This window comes from Trachymyrmex septentrionalis, unplaced genomic scaffold, assembly GCF_001594115.1.
Source record: "Trachymyrmex septentrionalis isolate Tsep2-gDNA-1 unplaced genomic scaffold, Tsep1.0 scaffold40, whole genome shotgun sequence".
Taxonomy (NCBI): domain Eukaryota; kingdom Metazoa; phylum Arthropoda; class Insecta; order Hymenoptera; family Formicidae; genus Trachymyrmex; species Trachymyrmex septentrionalis.
The window spans coordinates 1,328,479-1,343,224 of record NW_017305569.1 but is presented as its reverse complement, the minus strand read 5'-3'; the positions used below and the strand labels follow the sequence as shown (position 1 = coordinate 1,343,224).

Genomic DNA, 14,746 nt, shown 5'->3' with positions numbered 1-14,746 from the left:
ATATATATATATATATATATATATTGAAATTAAAAAGAAAAAGAAAAAGAAAAAGCAAAAGAGAAAGACAAAGAGAGACACAGGCACTGTATATACATTTGCAAGATCTTTTTATGAATTCTATCTCTAAAAACACTATTCTAAGATGCTATGAAGAGCGGACGTTTTCGGTTGAGTGCTTCGACCGCTATTGTGTTAGTTATAGCACGATAACAGTTTCTTCTCGTAATAACAATAACGATTTAAAACAAAAATATAATTAGAAGAATATATAATTAGAAGAAATGATTAAAAAACATTTCACTACAAAGGGGGAATTTATTAATTGGAAAACTTGATAATATTCTGAATAAAATACGCTTTACTTTTATTAAAAGTAATTAATTATACTATATTAAAAATATTAAAAATAATTTACTACACTGCGTATAATTCCACGCGTAAACAAAATTTCCAATAATTAAGACTCGCGTCAAAATCTTCCATCAGTGCGCTCGTGAATTTTGTATTTCTTTTTTTTTCCGAAAGTTATTGCGAGCACTCTGAGCATCCATTACAAAGGATGTTGCGTCCATCGATGATACAACCGTTTCGATCGGTACGCGAAATCAATGGAATGAATTTAACGACGATTACCAAATCAATGATTTATCGCACACGCATGTACGATTAACTACAGGCATCATCGGACGCTGAATAGAACTCTAATGCACTCAGTTATCAGTCGCAGATTTATTGTCCTGGCTTATACCAGTAGATTCCATCATCCACGAACCTTTCTCTCGCGGATATCTCCGTGCGATCACAATTCGTCGTGCGAGTCACTCGAATAGCACAGTTTGAAAAGAATCCAACACGATCGCACAATACTCGGATCTAGTTACGATTTACGAAGGTGTCACAAGACAATCACCCCCGATGGAGTAATTCCAGCGAAAAATAAGAGCATTAAAGAAAATTGGTAGGAATTTATTTTACGAGATTGGGTAATTCTAGAAACCCAAAAAAGTAATTTTAAAAACAGAATTTTAAATATACTCTTTTAGTTGTCCTTGTTTCTCGTGGGACAAATGAATGATTCTCTTTATATTATACAATTTAACGATATTCGTTTTTTTTTTTATATTTTTAATTTTCTTATAAAGATTAAATTATTTCATGTATTTTTGTTAAAATATTTCTTATAAAACGGATATCCCTCCAGTTTCTATTAATAGATTGAGTTTATTTATCCTCATTCAAAAGAGACTTGTTTCAACCAGTATTTGCTGCATAATTATATGATATACGATTAAATAGCAAGTTGTGGAATACTGTGCATATTACTGCATCAAACTTCGTCGTAATTTGAAATCTTAGCTAACGATAATAATATCTTGCAGTCAATCAATTTTCGATTAGAACACGCACGATTAATGTTCAAAGTGCATACCGTTCAAGGTTACAATATTCTGTCAAAAGAAAGATCAAGTAATTACCGCGCAAAACATAATTGATGTTGCACAAAGAGAATGGCGGAAAGACCAACATACCGGATATATGATACGTCCTCCATCCATAGGCGACGTTTAATTCCTTTTTACCCTGTAATAGACCGAAATGAACTCTGCCGGCGCTCTCTTGTGGATTCGGCGTTCTCCACGGTCGTGCCTCGACCCAATGCTGTGTCACAAGGGCGGCGCAGACAAGTCCACCGCCCAACAATGACAGGAAGAAGGTCGCAAAGATCGTGCCTCTTCGAAACATCGACGTCATCCTCGGATCGCGAGATGATCCAGCTTTCGAATAATTTGCGAGCACTGTGAAGTAAAAGAGCAATGAAGATATATTTAAAAAAGAAATCTTCTTTTAAATAAAAAATATGATATATCATATTTGAAAAGAAGATTTTTTTTTTAATAAAAAATTTAATATATCACATTTTTTACATTTTCCATACAGAAATATTCTTATTACTATTACAAAAGTTTTTAATAATACATATATTACATATATATTTATATTGTATAGTTTCCATATATAATTTTACGATTATATTATAAATATAGATCATCTTCATAAAAATTTTTAAATATTTTAAATTTTAGAACACACAATTGGGTTATTCGTGTCCAGCACATTTCTTTTCTTCAAAAAACTAGAAGCATCGAATAATTAGTTATAACATTTATGTACAATTATTTAAAATACACAATTTTGTAAATATTTTTTGAAGATATTAAAGTACATAATAATTTTTGAATATTTGTTAAAATGATGAAAATTAACCTGTGACACAAATGATCCATCGTGTATAGTAAAGGACTGAAAAATCGTGATTAAGATTAAAACTTTCCTAATATCAAATTGAAATAAAGAGTAAAAGTTTCTTATCTATTGAAAACCGCTAAACGTACTTCGCGAAGAACTCTCTTCATACACATTCTCTTTAGATCTCCTGATTATATCTTTCCCGATTATATCACTTCCTTTTCTGATTACGTTAAGAATATTTTCTCACTTTGCCAAGCATGTCAAAATTATGGCCAGCCAACAGAAACCCATAAAAATATTCGTTTAAAAAAATTCAAGCGAATACACGTCTTTTCTTCCTTCGTTCACGCTAAAGTAAAAATTCTTTTCATCCTCTATCCTGTATGTAGCGCGAAAAGCAAACGTCTTCGCGATCTCTGCATAGAGCAGAGTCTCGCCTCGCTGCATCTTATTAACATCATCCGCGCGTTACACCGCGTACATGAGAACTTACCGATGGAAGCCGCTACCGTCAGAATAACAGTACAAATTTTTAACGTTGGAAACACTTCGATCCTTCTCGCGCAAACGAAATGAAATAGCGTTACTGCTCTGTCTGAGAAAAATTCTTTCGCGGTACGCGTTGCAATAATTTGAAAAAAAATCAGAAAAAATCGGTAAAAGTATAGTAATTTTAGAAATATAACGAAAAAATACGCATGCTGAAATAAACACAATAAATTTTGTAAATTTATTTACATTCGTAATACGTTAACATTTATTGACACTAAGTTTTGATTTATTTAGCCAAACTCATATAAACAGAGAATTAATTATATATATAAAGTATTTCGCACAGTTCATTCGATTTACAGAATCTTCAATGAATATTTTAAATACTTAATTATTTTATTACGATTCAGTGAATTATCAGTCAAGATTAAATGTCAATTGTATTGTATTTAGAAGCATCAATTTTATTGTTTTCAGAAAACAATAAAATGACTTTTGCGATGTTTTTCAGCTTTCGTATCACTATGCATCGGTAGAGCTTATTTTCTTTCTCTCTAGAATAGTCTAGAACAATGTTTTCTCCATCGTTTAACTGACCGGAGACGCATGCGACATGCTCATGTTTCCACGCAAAAAGAGAGAGAACACACGTGGGCATCGGCAATCCACTTGACGACAGTCACTATTTAAATTATGCCACACAGAAACTATGCCGCTTTCGCAACAATTATCCGGTCTGATAGAAGAATCTGCGGGTGTGAAAGCGTCTTGAAAACGAAGCACTCAAAGCTTCGATATTTTGTACAGCCATTATATAAAAATAGCATCCACAGGAAAATGTAATATTTCGGACATAACGCGAGATAAAATTAATTAAAATAAAATACAAAACAATTTTCAGAGCTGACAAGAAAAAAATGCTAGTAGAAATTGTCAATTTTACAGAAGATATTTTCATTTCTGATAGACTATTAATTACAATAATTATACTCACACTACATATAACTCAATTTATGCGCATATTCTATTATTACCTTGAATATGTAATTCAATTGTGCAACAATAGTTAAACATAATAGACTATCGAGAGAAAAACGTTACTGAAGCGATAAATCATAACGGTGCACATGTAGTTGCGAATATTTTATTGGAAAAACGGATTTTATTAAATTAATTCATCAAACGAATCATGCTTCACACAATTGAATTAAATCAATAATTCAACTAAAGATCAAATTGTACAATTAACTAACAAATTTACCTTCAAATCGTTTAGATATTCAAAAAAATGAGGATTACATGCCGAAGATTACATAAACGATTTTTCAGAAACACAAATTTAAAGCGGTTGGAAAGTAAGCTCGTCAATTTCACTTTCTGTGAATTGAAAGGACGTGTGGTTACCTTGACCCTGACTCTCCGCGAAGTGCACCTGGTTCAGACTCCGCGAGAACTCGCCCTGCTTGACCTTCTGCGAGAAGTCGGCGTTCCCGAGTTTCTTGGAGAACTTGACACGGCAATTGTTGCCGCGCGGCTTCGCCGCCCTTAGCAATGACGACGCAGCGGGTTTCGGTCTCTTGGCGAAGGTGTACGGGATCGTGTAAGGCTGCGCCACGTAAAAGTAGATCGGCCGATAATCCTCGTGAGGCTGCGGCTGCTGCACATTGAAGCCGCCACCGTTGATGTTTGTGCAACAACCGGTGCTGGTGTACACGCTCGGTGCGCCGTTGCTGCACGCGTACGAGTTCGCGTAATGCACCCCGTAGTGGTTCGCCGTTTTTCGCGAATTACCTTCCACGGTTCTCAATGAATAAGAAAGAGACGTATACCGCTAATCCCACCTCCGATAGCGTTAGATTTCGTTCGGGATCTCTTTTAGAATCTTCTTCAGAGATCTGATGATGCGCTTTCTACTGCGTTCTACAACGATCTCTTTACGGCGCGATTATTCGAGATCACTTCCGGCAGTGTCCGTTCCGCTGGCAGGTTGTCTACCGATCTTTGAATGAGAAGAAATGATCTCGTCTTCGAAGAGTCGCTTTTCTCTTATTTATTAAACCATACGTCCTCTTGTACTTTTGCTATTTTCAACAGGTCAGATTCGAAAAGTTTTTAAATCGCGGAAGAAATTTGGCATTTTCCTCTTCTCCACTTCGCGAAATCGAGTGTTTCTCAAATACGGTAGAAATATTCCTTCCGTGACTTGCGGAGTACATCTACCTGAGTTAATAGAAAGAGAGTGTTCTTTTAAAAATGAGAGCTTAGCGTTAATCTCAAGCTGAAAGTCGAAGCCCCCGCGGTGGTGTCGCGGTGCTCCTCTTTCTCTCCTTATCACAGGAGTTATCAGAAGCCACAGGTGGTGGATTGCGAAAAAGCCGTTCGGCTGTGGATACCTCCACGATCTTTTATTACATATATTTCGACGGTTGCCGGCTCGCGAAGTTAGAAAAGGAGAATTTTCTACTTTAGCTCGTCGCTTCAGAGAAGTTCCTTTCAATTTGAAGGCAACGTGTGTCGCTGAAATTACAGCGCGACAATTTTCTTGCTCCTTTGTTTCCAATCAAATCCTATTGTGCGTGTTTTCTAGGAATTCTGAAACGTCGGCGCTTCAGAATCCACCTCGAGTACCGTTTGATGTCGGGGGATCTTAATGGTATCTTGGAAACGTGTGTTTTTTTACCACGTGAGATCTCACGGTGTGTCAACTGTAAAAGAAAGCAATACGTTAGGCGATTAAATTACACTAAATTTCACTGTGTAAACTGTGTTAACTGTACACGGAAAGAATGATTTTGCTGCAGTATCTAAAAATTTAGCTAGATACAGATCTGAAAATAATTTTATTAGATCATTAAAATAATTATGTATCTTCAAGCTGGTTGCTAAAATGTCAAATTTGCAGCATTGCTTATTATGCTTGTATTTTCGACATAGTTATTTTGATGGCCCAACAAAATTACTTTCAAAATTAATTAAATTTTTAGATCTAATTAAATATAAAGAATTCTTATTTCTGATCAAAGCGGATCTTAATTGCTTTAATTGCTAAAAAAATTATTAAATTGTTTTCGCAATTTAATGTGTGATATTTCTATTCTAGTCCAAAAAAAAAAAAACAATTTGACGCGGTTTGTGAAATTAGAAATGTAAGTATATAAATTAACTTAGTGTGAATATATATACCAGTGTCAAATTGTATTTTTTTTTTTTAGACTTGAAATGCATTCATAGAACTAGAAAAGAAATATCACACATTAAAAAAATTGTGAAAGCAATTTAATAATTTTTTATGGTAATAAGCATCTAATAAGACTTAATTAGATTTATTATCTAGTCGGTCTTATTTTAAATTTAAATTGTAATTGTTTACATTTTTAGACTTCAGCGTTCTTTCCGTGATAAGAAAACACAAAGATGGAACAGTAACGAATAAAATATATAAAGAGGAAACTTCTGTTAGAAATTCTAGTCGAGGATCAAAGTACAATGAGTTCTTAGAAAGTAATGCGACACATTTATTTTCTAATCCTTAAACATTATTTTCTTACAGCTTAAATTGTTTCAAAATACCGACAGTCTAAGATATCACGTTTTATTCTCAACGTCGTGAATAAGTACATGCATTACATGATCGCATTATTTTAATAATAACACAAGGACTGTTGTGTACTTTCTTTTAGGATGTCTTTCTGGACGTCTCTATGAAAATAGAGAAAGTTTAAAAACAAAAGCATTTAAAAGGTAAGAATTATTAAATAAGCATATTTAGAATTTAAATAATCTCTTTCTTTAAATTCTCTCTCTCTCTCTTTCAACTTCAAAGTTTTACATGAAACCAAGAAGAAACAAAGTTTTAGCATTACTAAGGTAACGCCTTTGTATGAAAATTCCAAGAACAAAATTGACAAACAGCACAAATAGAAGCTGAGAGACTGTTGGGAAAATAGAGTTTCATTTCGCATTGACCTGAATTTGAATTGAAAAGTCAGACAACGCCGGCGTATATTTTTAGAATAAAAATACACAAATCTACCAAGCTGCCTTCCGTTTAAGATCGCGCGAAATGGAATGAGGAAATTTCATTGGGGATGCGGAAAGAGCGGAGAAGATACGGAGAGCTTCGTATTTTCTCCGAGCTCGAACCAAGTCTCACACTGGGTTTTGTAAGCTACGTAACAGCTACTTAAAGTCTCAACGTTAAAATAAAATGAAACGAATTGCTAATGATCTGTAATAAGCAGGCAGCCGCGGGACAATCGCTAACGGTATGATAAAATTTAAGAGGCGCGATGTGTAATAACCGTTTCTTGCTATCTGACATTTCTCAAGTGTACTTCATTACTGCTGGAAGAAACTTTGTTATTCGCCGTTACTACGTCAAGATTTACATTTACATCTTTTTCATTGTTAAATATTATAACTATATGTATTATAACTAAAGTTGAAATGGTCTGCCAAAAAAAGATCACAGAAGGCAGAACGGTCGGTTTAAACTCGAAGAGAGATAATTTAATGTTGTTTGTATTTAAGTTTTTACGTAACAGCTGCGCAAAATAATTTCTCTCTCATTCCTTGTCATTCACGAGACTTGAAAGAGAGGATTGAAAGAAACAAATGGAATTATTGTCCCGAAATTTTCATCTCGAAATCGTACAAACGTTTGTTTTTATATCATTTTAGTTTATTTATCGATGTTGCGGAAAATGAGTTTAAGCAGAGATTCATGCATAATGCTGTCCTGCAACATTCTTGACAGAACTGGAGCAGCAATTGTCGCGACGTAACGTATTGCATGCGCGCCGCTGCATATTATTAAATGCGGACTTAAATGTACACCAAGTATTTTCCTATTACTATCCAAGCTATCTCCGTTAGCTGTGACGTAGGAAATATTCGATCGAAGGAAGGGAAGGAAATTCCAGAGCGTAAAACAAATTCCATTCTCTCAAATGAGCGAAACTCGACGTATCTCTCTGCGGGATAGGAATATAATTTTGTTAATTTATTGAATTACATGATAAAGAAGTTCATTAATCTCTCTGGTCTTTGATTTTTATTTGTACAGGATGTACGAAGCACAGACCGGATTATAGAATACGATAATTGCAGAATATTAACGAAGCGTTTTCTCTCTCTCTCTCTCTCTCTCTCTCTCTCTCTCTCTTCAGTAAATTTCATGTATAATATAATATATGTATATTTAATATAAAATATAACAGATGAAAACATGGAAAAAAAATAGAAAAAGGAGTATTTATTATTACTATTATTATTACGCTTAGTATTTTATACTTATTGAATATTTTGATGAATTGTTACTATTTTCGAAAATTTTCAAATTGGATTTTAAATTGACAGCCGCTTTGAAAGTAATCGCGGGCTGCCGGTTTTCTGACTGTTCGCGAACGAAATTCAGAGATGGATCCAGATTCAAGTACGCTAGTACGTCGGTAAATGTCGAAAATACATAACCGTCAGTATGAAATTGTGCGAAATTGCTCGTGTGGCCCGTGAGATAAAATGAGTTTTGACATGACTGCTCCGCACCGTGTCGGATTCGCATGACCCGGCGCGATATGACAAACGATTGTGCGCGCACACGCGTGACGGAAGTGTTATCACGAGACGACGTAAGAGCGAAGAAGACGAAGGAATGCACGCATACACGAGAGGAATGGGTTGACGAGGTCGGGTGAATGCCGTTAGACCGTGTCACGTCGCGACTACATACGCGTTGTGTGAAACATCGTCGCCTAGGAGGAGAAGTAGAAACGGACGGACCGAAGGAGGGAGACAGAAACAAAGAGAGAGTTCCAGGATCGGAATCTGCACGATCCCGATTGTCTCCACGCGAAATCAAACCTGCCACCAGTGAATTTCGCCGACCGGAGACACTGAGACATTCTATCAAATTTAAGCGATTGTGTGAAAATAGAACAAATATTTCGTATCCTGAACTGATATTTACCGCGTGCGTGTTAAAATGCTAGAATTTAGCCTTCTTCATTCAATTACTAAATTTATTCAATTAAATAAGAGAAATTCTATATTCGGTCCAAGTAGATCTTATTTATGTGCGAATTTATATACATATATCTGATTCTCTGTAAATTCATATAATGATTGTTCATTATATTCATTTGTCAGGATTGGGAAGTTACTTTACATATAAGTGTGTGTTAGAAATTGAATATAAAAAGTAATACAAAATTGGAACAAATGATAAAATATAATACAAAAAAAATAAAATATCTCAACTTACTTATCGTACTCAATTTTTATAATAAAAAGTAACTTATAAGCAACTTTCCCTTATCACTTGCATATTTTAACGTACTATTATAATTAAGATTAAAACATTTGGGATAGAGCAGATTGCAAATGATAAGCTAAAATTTATTAATTTATTAATTTAACTTAAAACGCTAAATAAAGCAATGAATACAAGAATATACATCAATTATTTTTCTGTACTGAGGGAAAAATGTACTGAATTTTAATAAATATTTGTTTCAATGTCAGTTGAATATTTATTAAATGTAAATATATATTTATTTGATATAAGAACGATAAATTTGATTTAACTATTATTATTTTTTATTTAGTAAACATTTATTTACAAGATATAAATATTATATTAATAAGTTAAAAAATATTCAAACAATTATTTATTAAAATTTTTAGTACATTTTTCTACCAGTATGTAAATTATTGGAAAAGTCATTAACACGAAAGTCTTAAACTCTTAAAAACAAGAGTATAAATAAAATTGTCACAATGTGAATACACAACAATTAGGAAATAAAGACTCTAAATGGATAAGATAAATCTTTAATGCTTAAATAATTCGGTGTGAGTTTATATCGTATCTGCAAACTGCGAGTCGAATTCAACTTGAAACGCAATCCTAACAGAATTAGAGTAACAATATCACAAATTAAATTGACATGCAATTTAATAATATTGATGCTCGTAAATATTTCAGAAAGATCTTAATAAATGCTGATAGCGTCTTAAAACTGGTAAATAATTTTATTTTTAACCTATAAATATTATTTTATCTTTACGCTTTTTTTTTAATCTTTATGCTTCATTTTAAGATCTATAGATAATTTTAATTTTAACGTGTAAATATTTGTTTTATTTTTACATTTGCTTCGTTTTTCTACCAAGGACGATCGAGTACATGATATTCTCCATATCATTTCTTTCTCTCGGTCCACGATCCGCTGGATGTTGACTCGTCGTTATAACCGGTTCGGCGATCGGTCCGTTCGCGCATTTTTCTTACCGTACGATGTGCGTGCCTCGCACATCGTGACGCAACTTCGTCGACACATATTGCCCCCGGGAATATCAGATAGAGAGATGCACCACAGTCTGGTGCATCCTGCGCAAAACTAGGACACACAATCGACCGCAGGATGTCTCTCCTCCCTACGAAATGTCCTTCGAGACCTACGAATTCCGAACGATGCGATTCTCCGCGATTCTCCCCGATCGACGCGACGAAGAAGCGCACAGACGAGATCGAACCCGGCCCTGATGATCTGTTTTGACTTGACCCAGAAAAAGCGGATCCGAAGTTCTACCGGGTGGAACCGGCGGCTTTCAATTTTTATAAAATCGCACCGTAACGCCAGATCGCATTCAGATGTAAAATTTTCGTCATGCAGCGCAGAATGCGCGCCGCGATGCGCCGATCGCCGCGGACGCGATGCAACAGCTATCTCATGAATAATTTAATGCCCGACATAGTTCCATTGTCGTGTACTAATGGCATTGTGCGCGACACGTCGATCTCGCGCAGATCGGCTCATTATCATTGCGCATTCCTCGCTTTATTTCGAAATAAAGATGAGACAATGGTCACCGACACGAATGCAAATTCAGGAGCGGCGCGTGAAAACGGAATTTCATATCGGTTCTTTAAATCACGGTGAATCAGTTTGACATTCATGCACCGCATCTAATATATTTAAAGATTACGCCTCCAGACCTGATTTTTTTTATTGAAAGCAAATTAAAAGAAGATTTCTTTAAAATTCTATTCATGCGCACTTTTAATATTTAAGTGATTTATACTAGACAATTGACTTTTTTTTCAAAATTTTGATTTTTTTTTCCAATATACATTATTATGTGCATCAGATTTCAGATGATGTCGATAGAATTAAATAATTTCAATGGATAATGTTTTCAAATTTAATAATAAACATTACAATGCAGAATCTGAAGGGATTAAATAGCGACCGAAATGTACACGGAATTTTTTGTCTAGACGTAAAATAATCTAAATAAACTCACACATTAATGTCAATATTAAAATGTCAAGTTTTCATATTATTTCAATATTAACAAAATATTTTTATAAGTTAAATTTGTTATCCGTAAACAAGAAAAATTTAAATTAAATATTATGCAGCAAGAAGTACATTAATTATATTTCACGTATAATCATGATTATTAAAAGTTCATTTAAAATTCTTAATTAAATTATATCCAATATTCAAAGATAAGATACACTTTCCAAATGATTGATCACTAAAAATGCCTACGTAAAGGCTTGAGAAAGTTTGAAAGCGTCCCAGCATCACCTTTTTAACGCATCTTCGGATTGAGTGACTAAAATGTAGGAGGTGAGCTGAATTTAAATATATGCAATAATCCTTTTTTTTTTTCTATTCTCTACTAAATTACAGAAGGAAAAAGATCACAAACAAGCTTTTAATAACCTAACCTAGTGTGTGTCTATTCTATTTAACTATACAACATAACATATTTTTAGAGAAATAACAATTTGAAAATAAATCAAAAGTTACAAATGATGAAAAAAAGATTAATATAAATATACAGTCGACTGAACTACAATAATTGGAACGCGAACGAGCCAAAAAATCGGGAAAAGTTTATTGAAAGTTTCGCTGAAACGTAAACTGCTATTAGTTTCGCCCCTCCGAAAAAAAGACAAAGCAGCTTTTTCCTCGCGTCATTTTATCATCACAAACGTCGTTGATCCGACGAGCTGCAGGATTCGCTCCGGCCTAGCGCGACGCAGGTGCGACGCGACGCGACGCGACGCGACGGACCAGCGCCGCACCCGCTGAGCGCCAAGCACCGACGAAACAAAGCCGGTTGTATCGAAAAGGGATTTGCGCGGGGCGCGGGTATTTCCGCGAGGAGCAAGAGAGTAACGCGAAGAATTTTACCTGCATCGCTTTGGCATCGTTTGCGTCCCGTTCCGCTGCTCCGCTGCGACCGTCGTGCAACGTTCCTTCGTTTGCCGCGTCTCACTCTTCCTCTCTCTCCTTTCCACCAACGGTAGACCTTGAAGGTAGACCCTGAACTAACGGTGGCCTTTGCGACACACCGACCTTCCCTGTGTCTCTTTTAGCAGGATCCCTCACCGATTTGCGCACCGCGAGCGTTTCAGCGCCGAACCGGTCGCGAGTTCAATAGAATTTTCGCGGCGACCGGATTCGAGATAATGTACACACGTGTCCCACGGCGTCGGATCAACTGAATTTCAGACTACTGCGGCTCCTCTTTATTCTCACCTGGCGTAGACAGGTGCTGCAGGTGGCACCACCTTCCGATCGACGACCCCCTGTCGCTTACCGATCATGATACGTGAGAACGTGAGAACGAATTGCAGGAAAAAGACAAAACGCGCTCTTTCTCTCCTTTTGTTAAAGCAATCAATTTATTAAGAAAAAATCTTGATAAATTTCGATAAAACATTTATGTACAATTCCCTTTTCAGTTGCCGATTTTTTATGAAATTCGTATTCATAACTCTCTTGGACTGCAGTAATAGTAAAAAAAAAGGGACAAATCCCTTTTTTTTTTTTCAAACGATGGACCGAGTTCTAGGTAATATATGAGTAAAAAAAATGGTTAAGGATATGGGATGGTCATAATATTGAAATAGAAAGTCTTTCTCTCAGCCTACGATGAAGGTTTTCTTAGAAAGCCATTCTTTTCCCTGCGATCCCACGACTTTTAGGAAATTGTTCATTGTCAGTGACATGATATTCAGAAAACTACATTCTCTTCCTGGTCCCCGACTCCTGGAGGGAGCTATTTTCGTACTTTGTGTAGAAAAAAAAACCGCAAAGATAACCACACCGAATTTTTAACCGCGTTTTTGCTCCCACACGCGGGGTGTTCCGAGCTGAACGACGCTCTTCCGGGTCCCGACCCGTAACAAGCTACTTTTTCTTCCCGTGAAGCGTCTCAAGGAGAGAATGCAATGGTACTGCTATTCTTTTGTACAAAAGGGAACGACCGCTACAAATTTTTAACCGTGTATACACGAACACGAACACACGCGGGAGTTTCGAAGCCAAAGGGGAACTCGCCAGTCTTTTACCAGACAGATGGTTTTTTTTTATCGCAAAGCGATCTAAAAGGCATATTTCTACTTTTTTACACGACCCAGGAACGATCACAAATTTTTAACCGTGTTTTCGTTCATATGTTACGTTTCGCATGAAAGAAAGCCTTTTCAAGTCTTCGTGTTAGGTAAAACTTTTTAGGGAAACTAGTTTTTTCATTCGACTCGCAATTTTTTTGCCAATTCTATAGGTACGCGGTCTGCTTGATGTTTGCTCCAAATTTTGATAAAATTACGCGAGTTTATAGGAGAAATTTTTTTTCTGTATGTATTTTTTGATTACAAAAATATATTTAATAAAACATATTATACAAAGATATAAAATACATCATTGATGTAAATTTTATTTTCAATTAATAATGTATACAATATATACAATATATGTATAATATAATACAGGTACTTAATAATTTGCTAAGAAATGTTTCTCAGCTTCACTGGATTTTACAAGAATCAAGAAAGCAGGTGTACCACCGCGAACTATGAACCTGAAAGATTAATTTTGACATTAAAAATAAGCTCTTCGGCTTATGGGTTTACTTATAAAACATTGCTAGTAAACTCACTGTTTGTCTCGTAATATTTCATCCAACGTGAGCTGGATGTTTACTTTATGAATGGAACATTTGTTTTTTCCTTCAAAATATACATTTATATTTTCTATGGTATAACGATGTTTTACATCCCACTCAGGGGGTTCTTCGAATAGTTCGATTAACTGCTCAATTAATCTATAAACAATTAAAAATATATTTCAATGATATAATTATATAACGTATAACGTATTTTGATAAAAAGTATCATACAATGTATCTTCGTGAAAATTTTGTATAAAATCAGTTTGCTGAGTCTCTGGATATAAAATCATCACTGGCCACACAAGCTTGTCCTTCTCGTCGAAATGTACTCTGCTTTGTGCTATTTGTGGTACTTGAGGCTCTAGATCTCTTAATTCCAACTTTTGTTTATCATTCGTCAATTCTAAATTAATACCTTTCCGAGAAATTGTTTCTAACAATTTCTCATCCTCCTTATCTGATTTTTTCTCTGCTCTTTCCTGCTTTCTCTTGTCTCTTTGTAAATGCTCCTTTGTGAACAAAATCATAACATTAAGAATGGAAACTTGTTTTTGTAACTTATCTTTTATATTAATATTTGTTAATATAGCTTACTTTTGCAATTACAGAATCTGATCGTAATTTCAATATCGTTTTATCGGTTGGACTTTGATCAAGAAACTGGTCGCATAAATCAATGCATTGATCATAATCTTTAATGTGGAAACTACAAGTGGCAGCTCGGCTCAAAGCCTTTGGATATTGTGGCTTAAACTTTAAAGCCAATTTACAGTCATTCAAACATGATCTATAATTTTTATTATATTAAAACTCTATCATTAGCATTAATCATTCAATGCAACCTATCAGAAGGTTTGCCTACCTGTAATTTTGCAACATGAAATGTGCTGCGGCTCTATTATTGTAAAGCTGAGCCATCAAATCGACGTCTTTACATTTGGTTTTTATCCCTGTTGTATAGCTAAGAATAGCAAGACGATACTTTTTATACTTGTAATTAAAGTTTCCATCCTCCTTGTAATTATTT

At 35.0% G+C, this 14,746-nt stretch overlaps 1 protein-coding gene across 1 annotated transcript in view; it reads right to left on the bottom strand.

Annotated features, from left to right (window-relative positions):
* The window catches only part of LOC108750959, a 20,971-nt gene that overhangs the window by 4,883 nt on the left and 1,342 nt on the right, over positions 1–14,746 (bottom strand). The window contains exons 2-8 of the mRNA XM_018490841.1: positions 14,582–14,746; positions 14,314–14,506; positions 13,948–14,228; positions 13,708–13,872; positions 13,557–13,629; positions 4,150–4,576; positions 1,533–1,799 (exon numbers count right to left, since the gene is read on the bottom strand). The exon at positions 14,582–14,746 is cut by the window's right edge and continues 2 nt beyond it. Coding sequence (XP_018346343.1) covers positions 1,533–1,799; positions 4,150–4,576; positions 13,557–13,629; positions 13,708–13,872; positions 13,948–14,228; positions 14,314–14,506; positions 14,582–14,746 — 1,571 coding nt within the window. The remainder of the gene's footprint in view (positions 1–1,532; positions 1,800–4,149; positions 4,577–13,556; positions 13,630–13,707; positions 13,873–13,947; positions 14,229–14,313; positions 14,507–14,581) is intronic.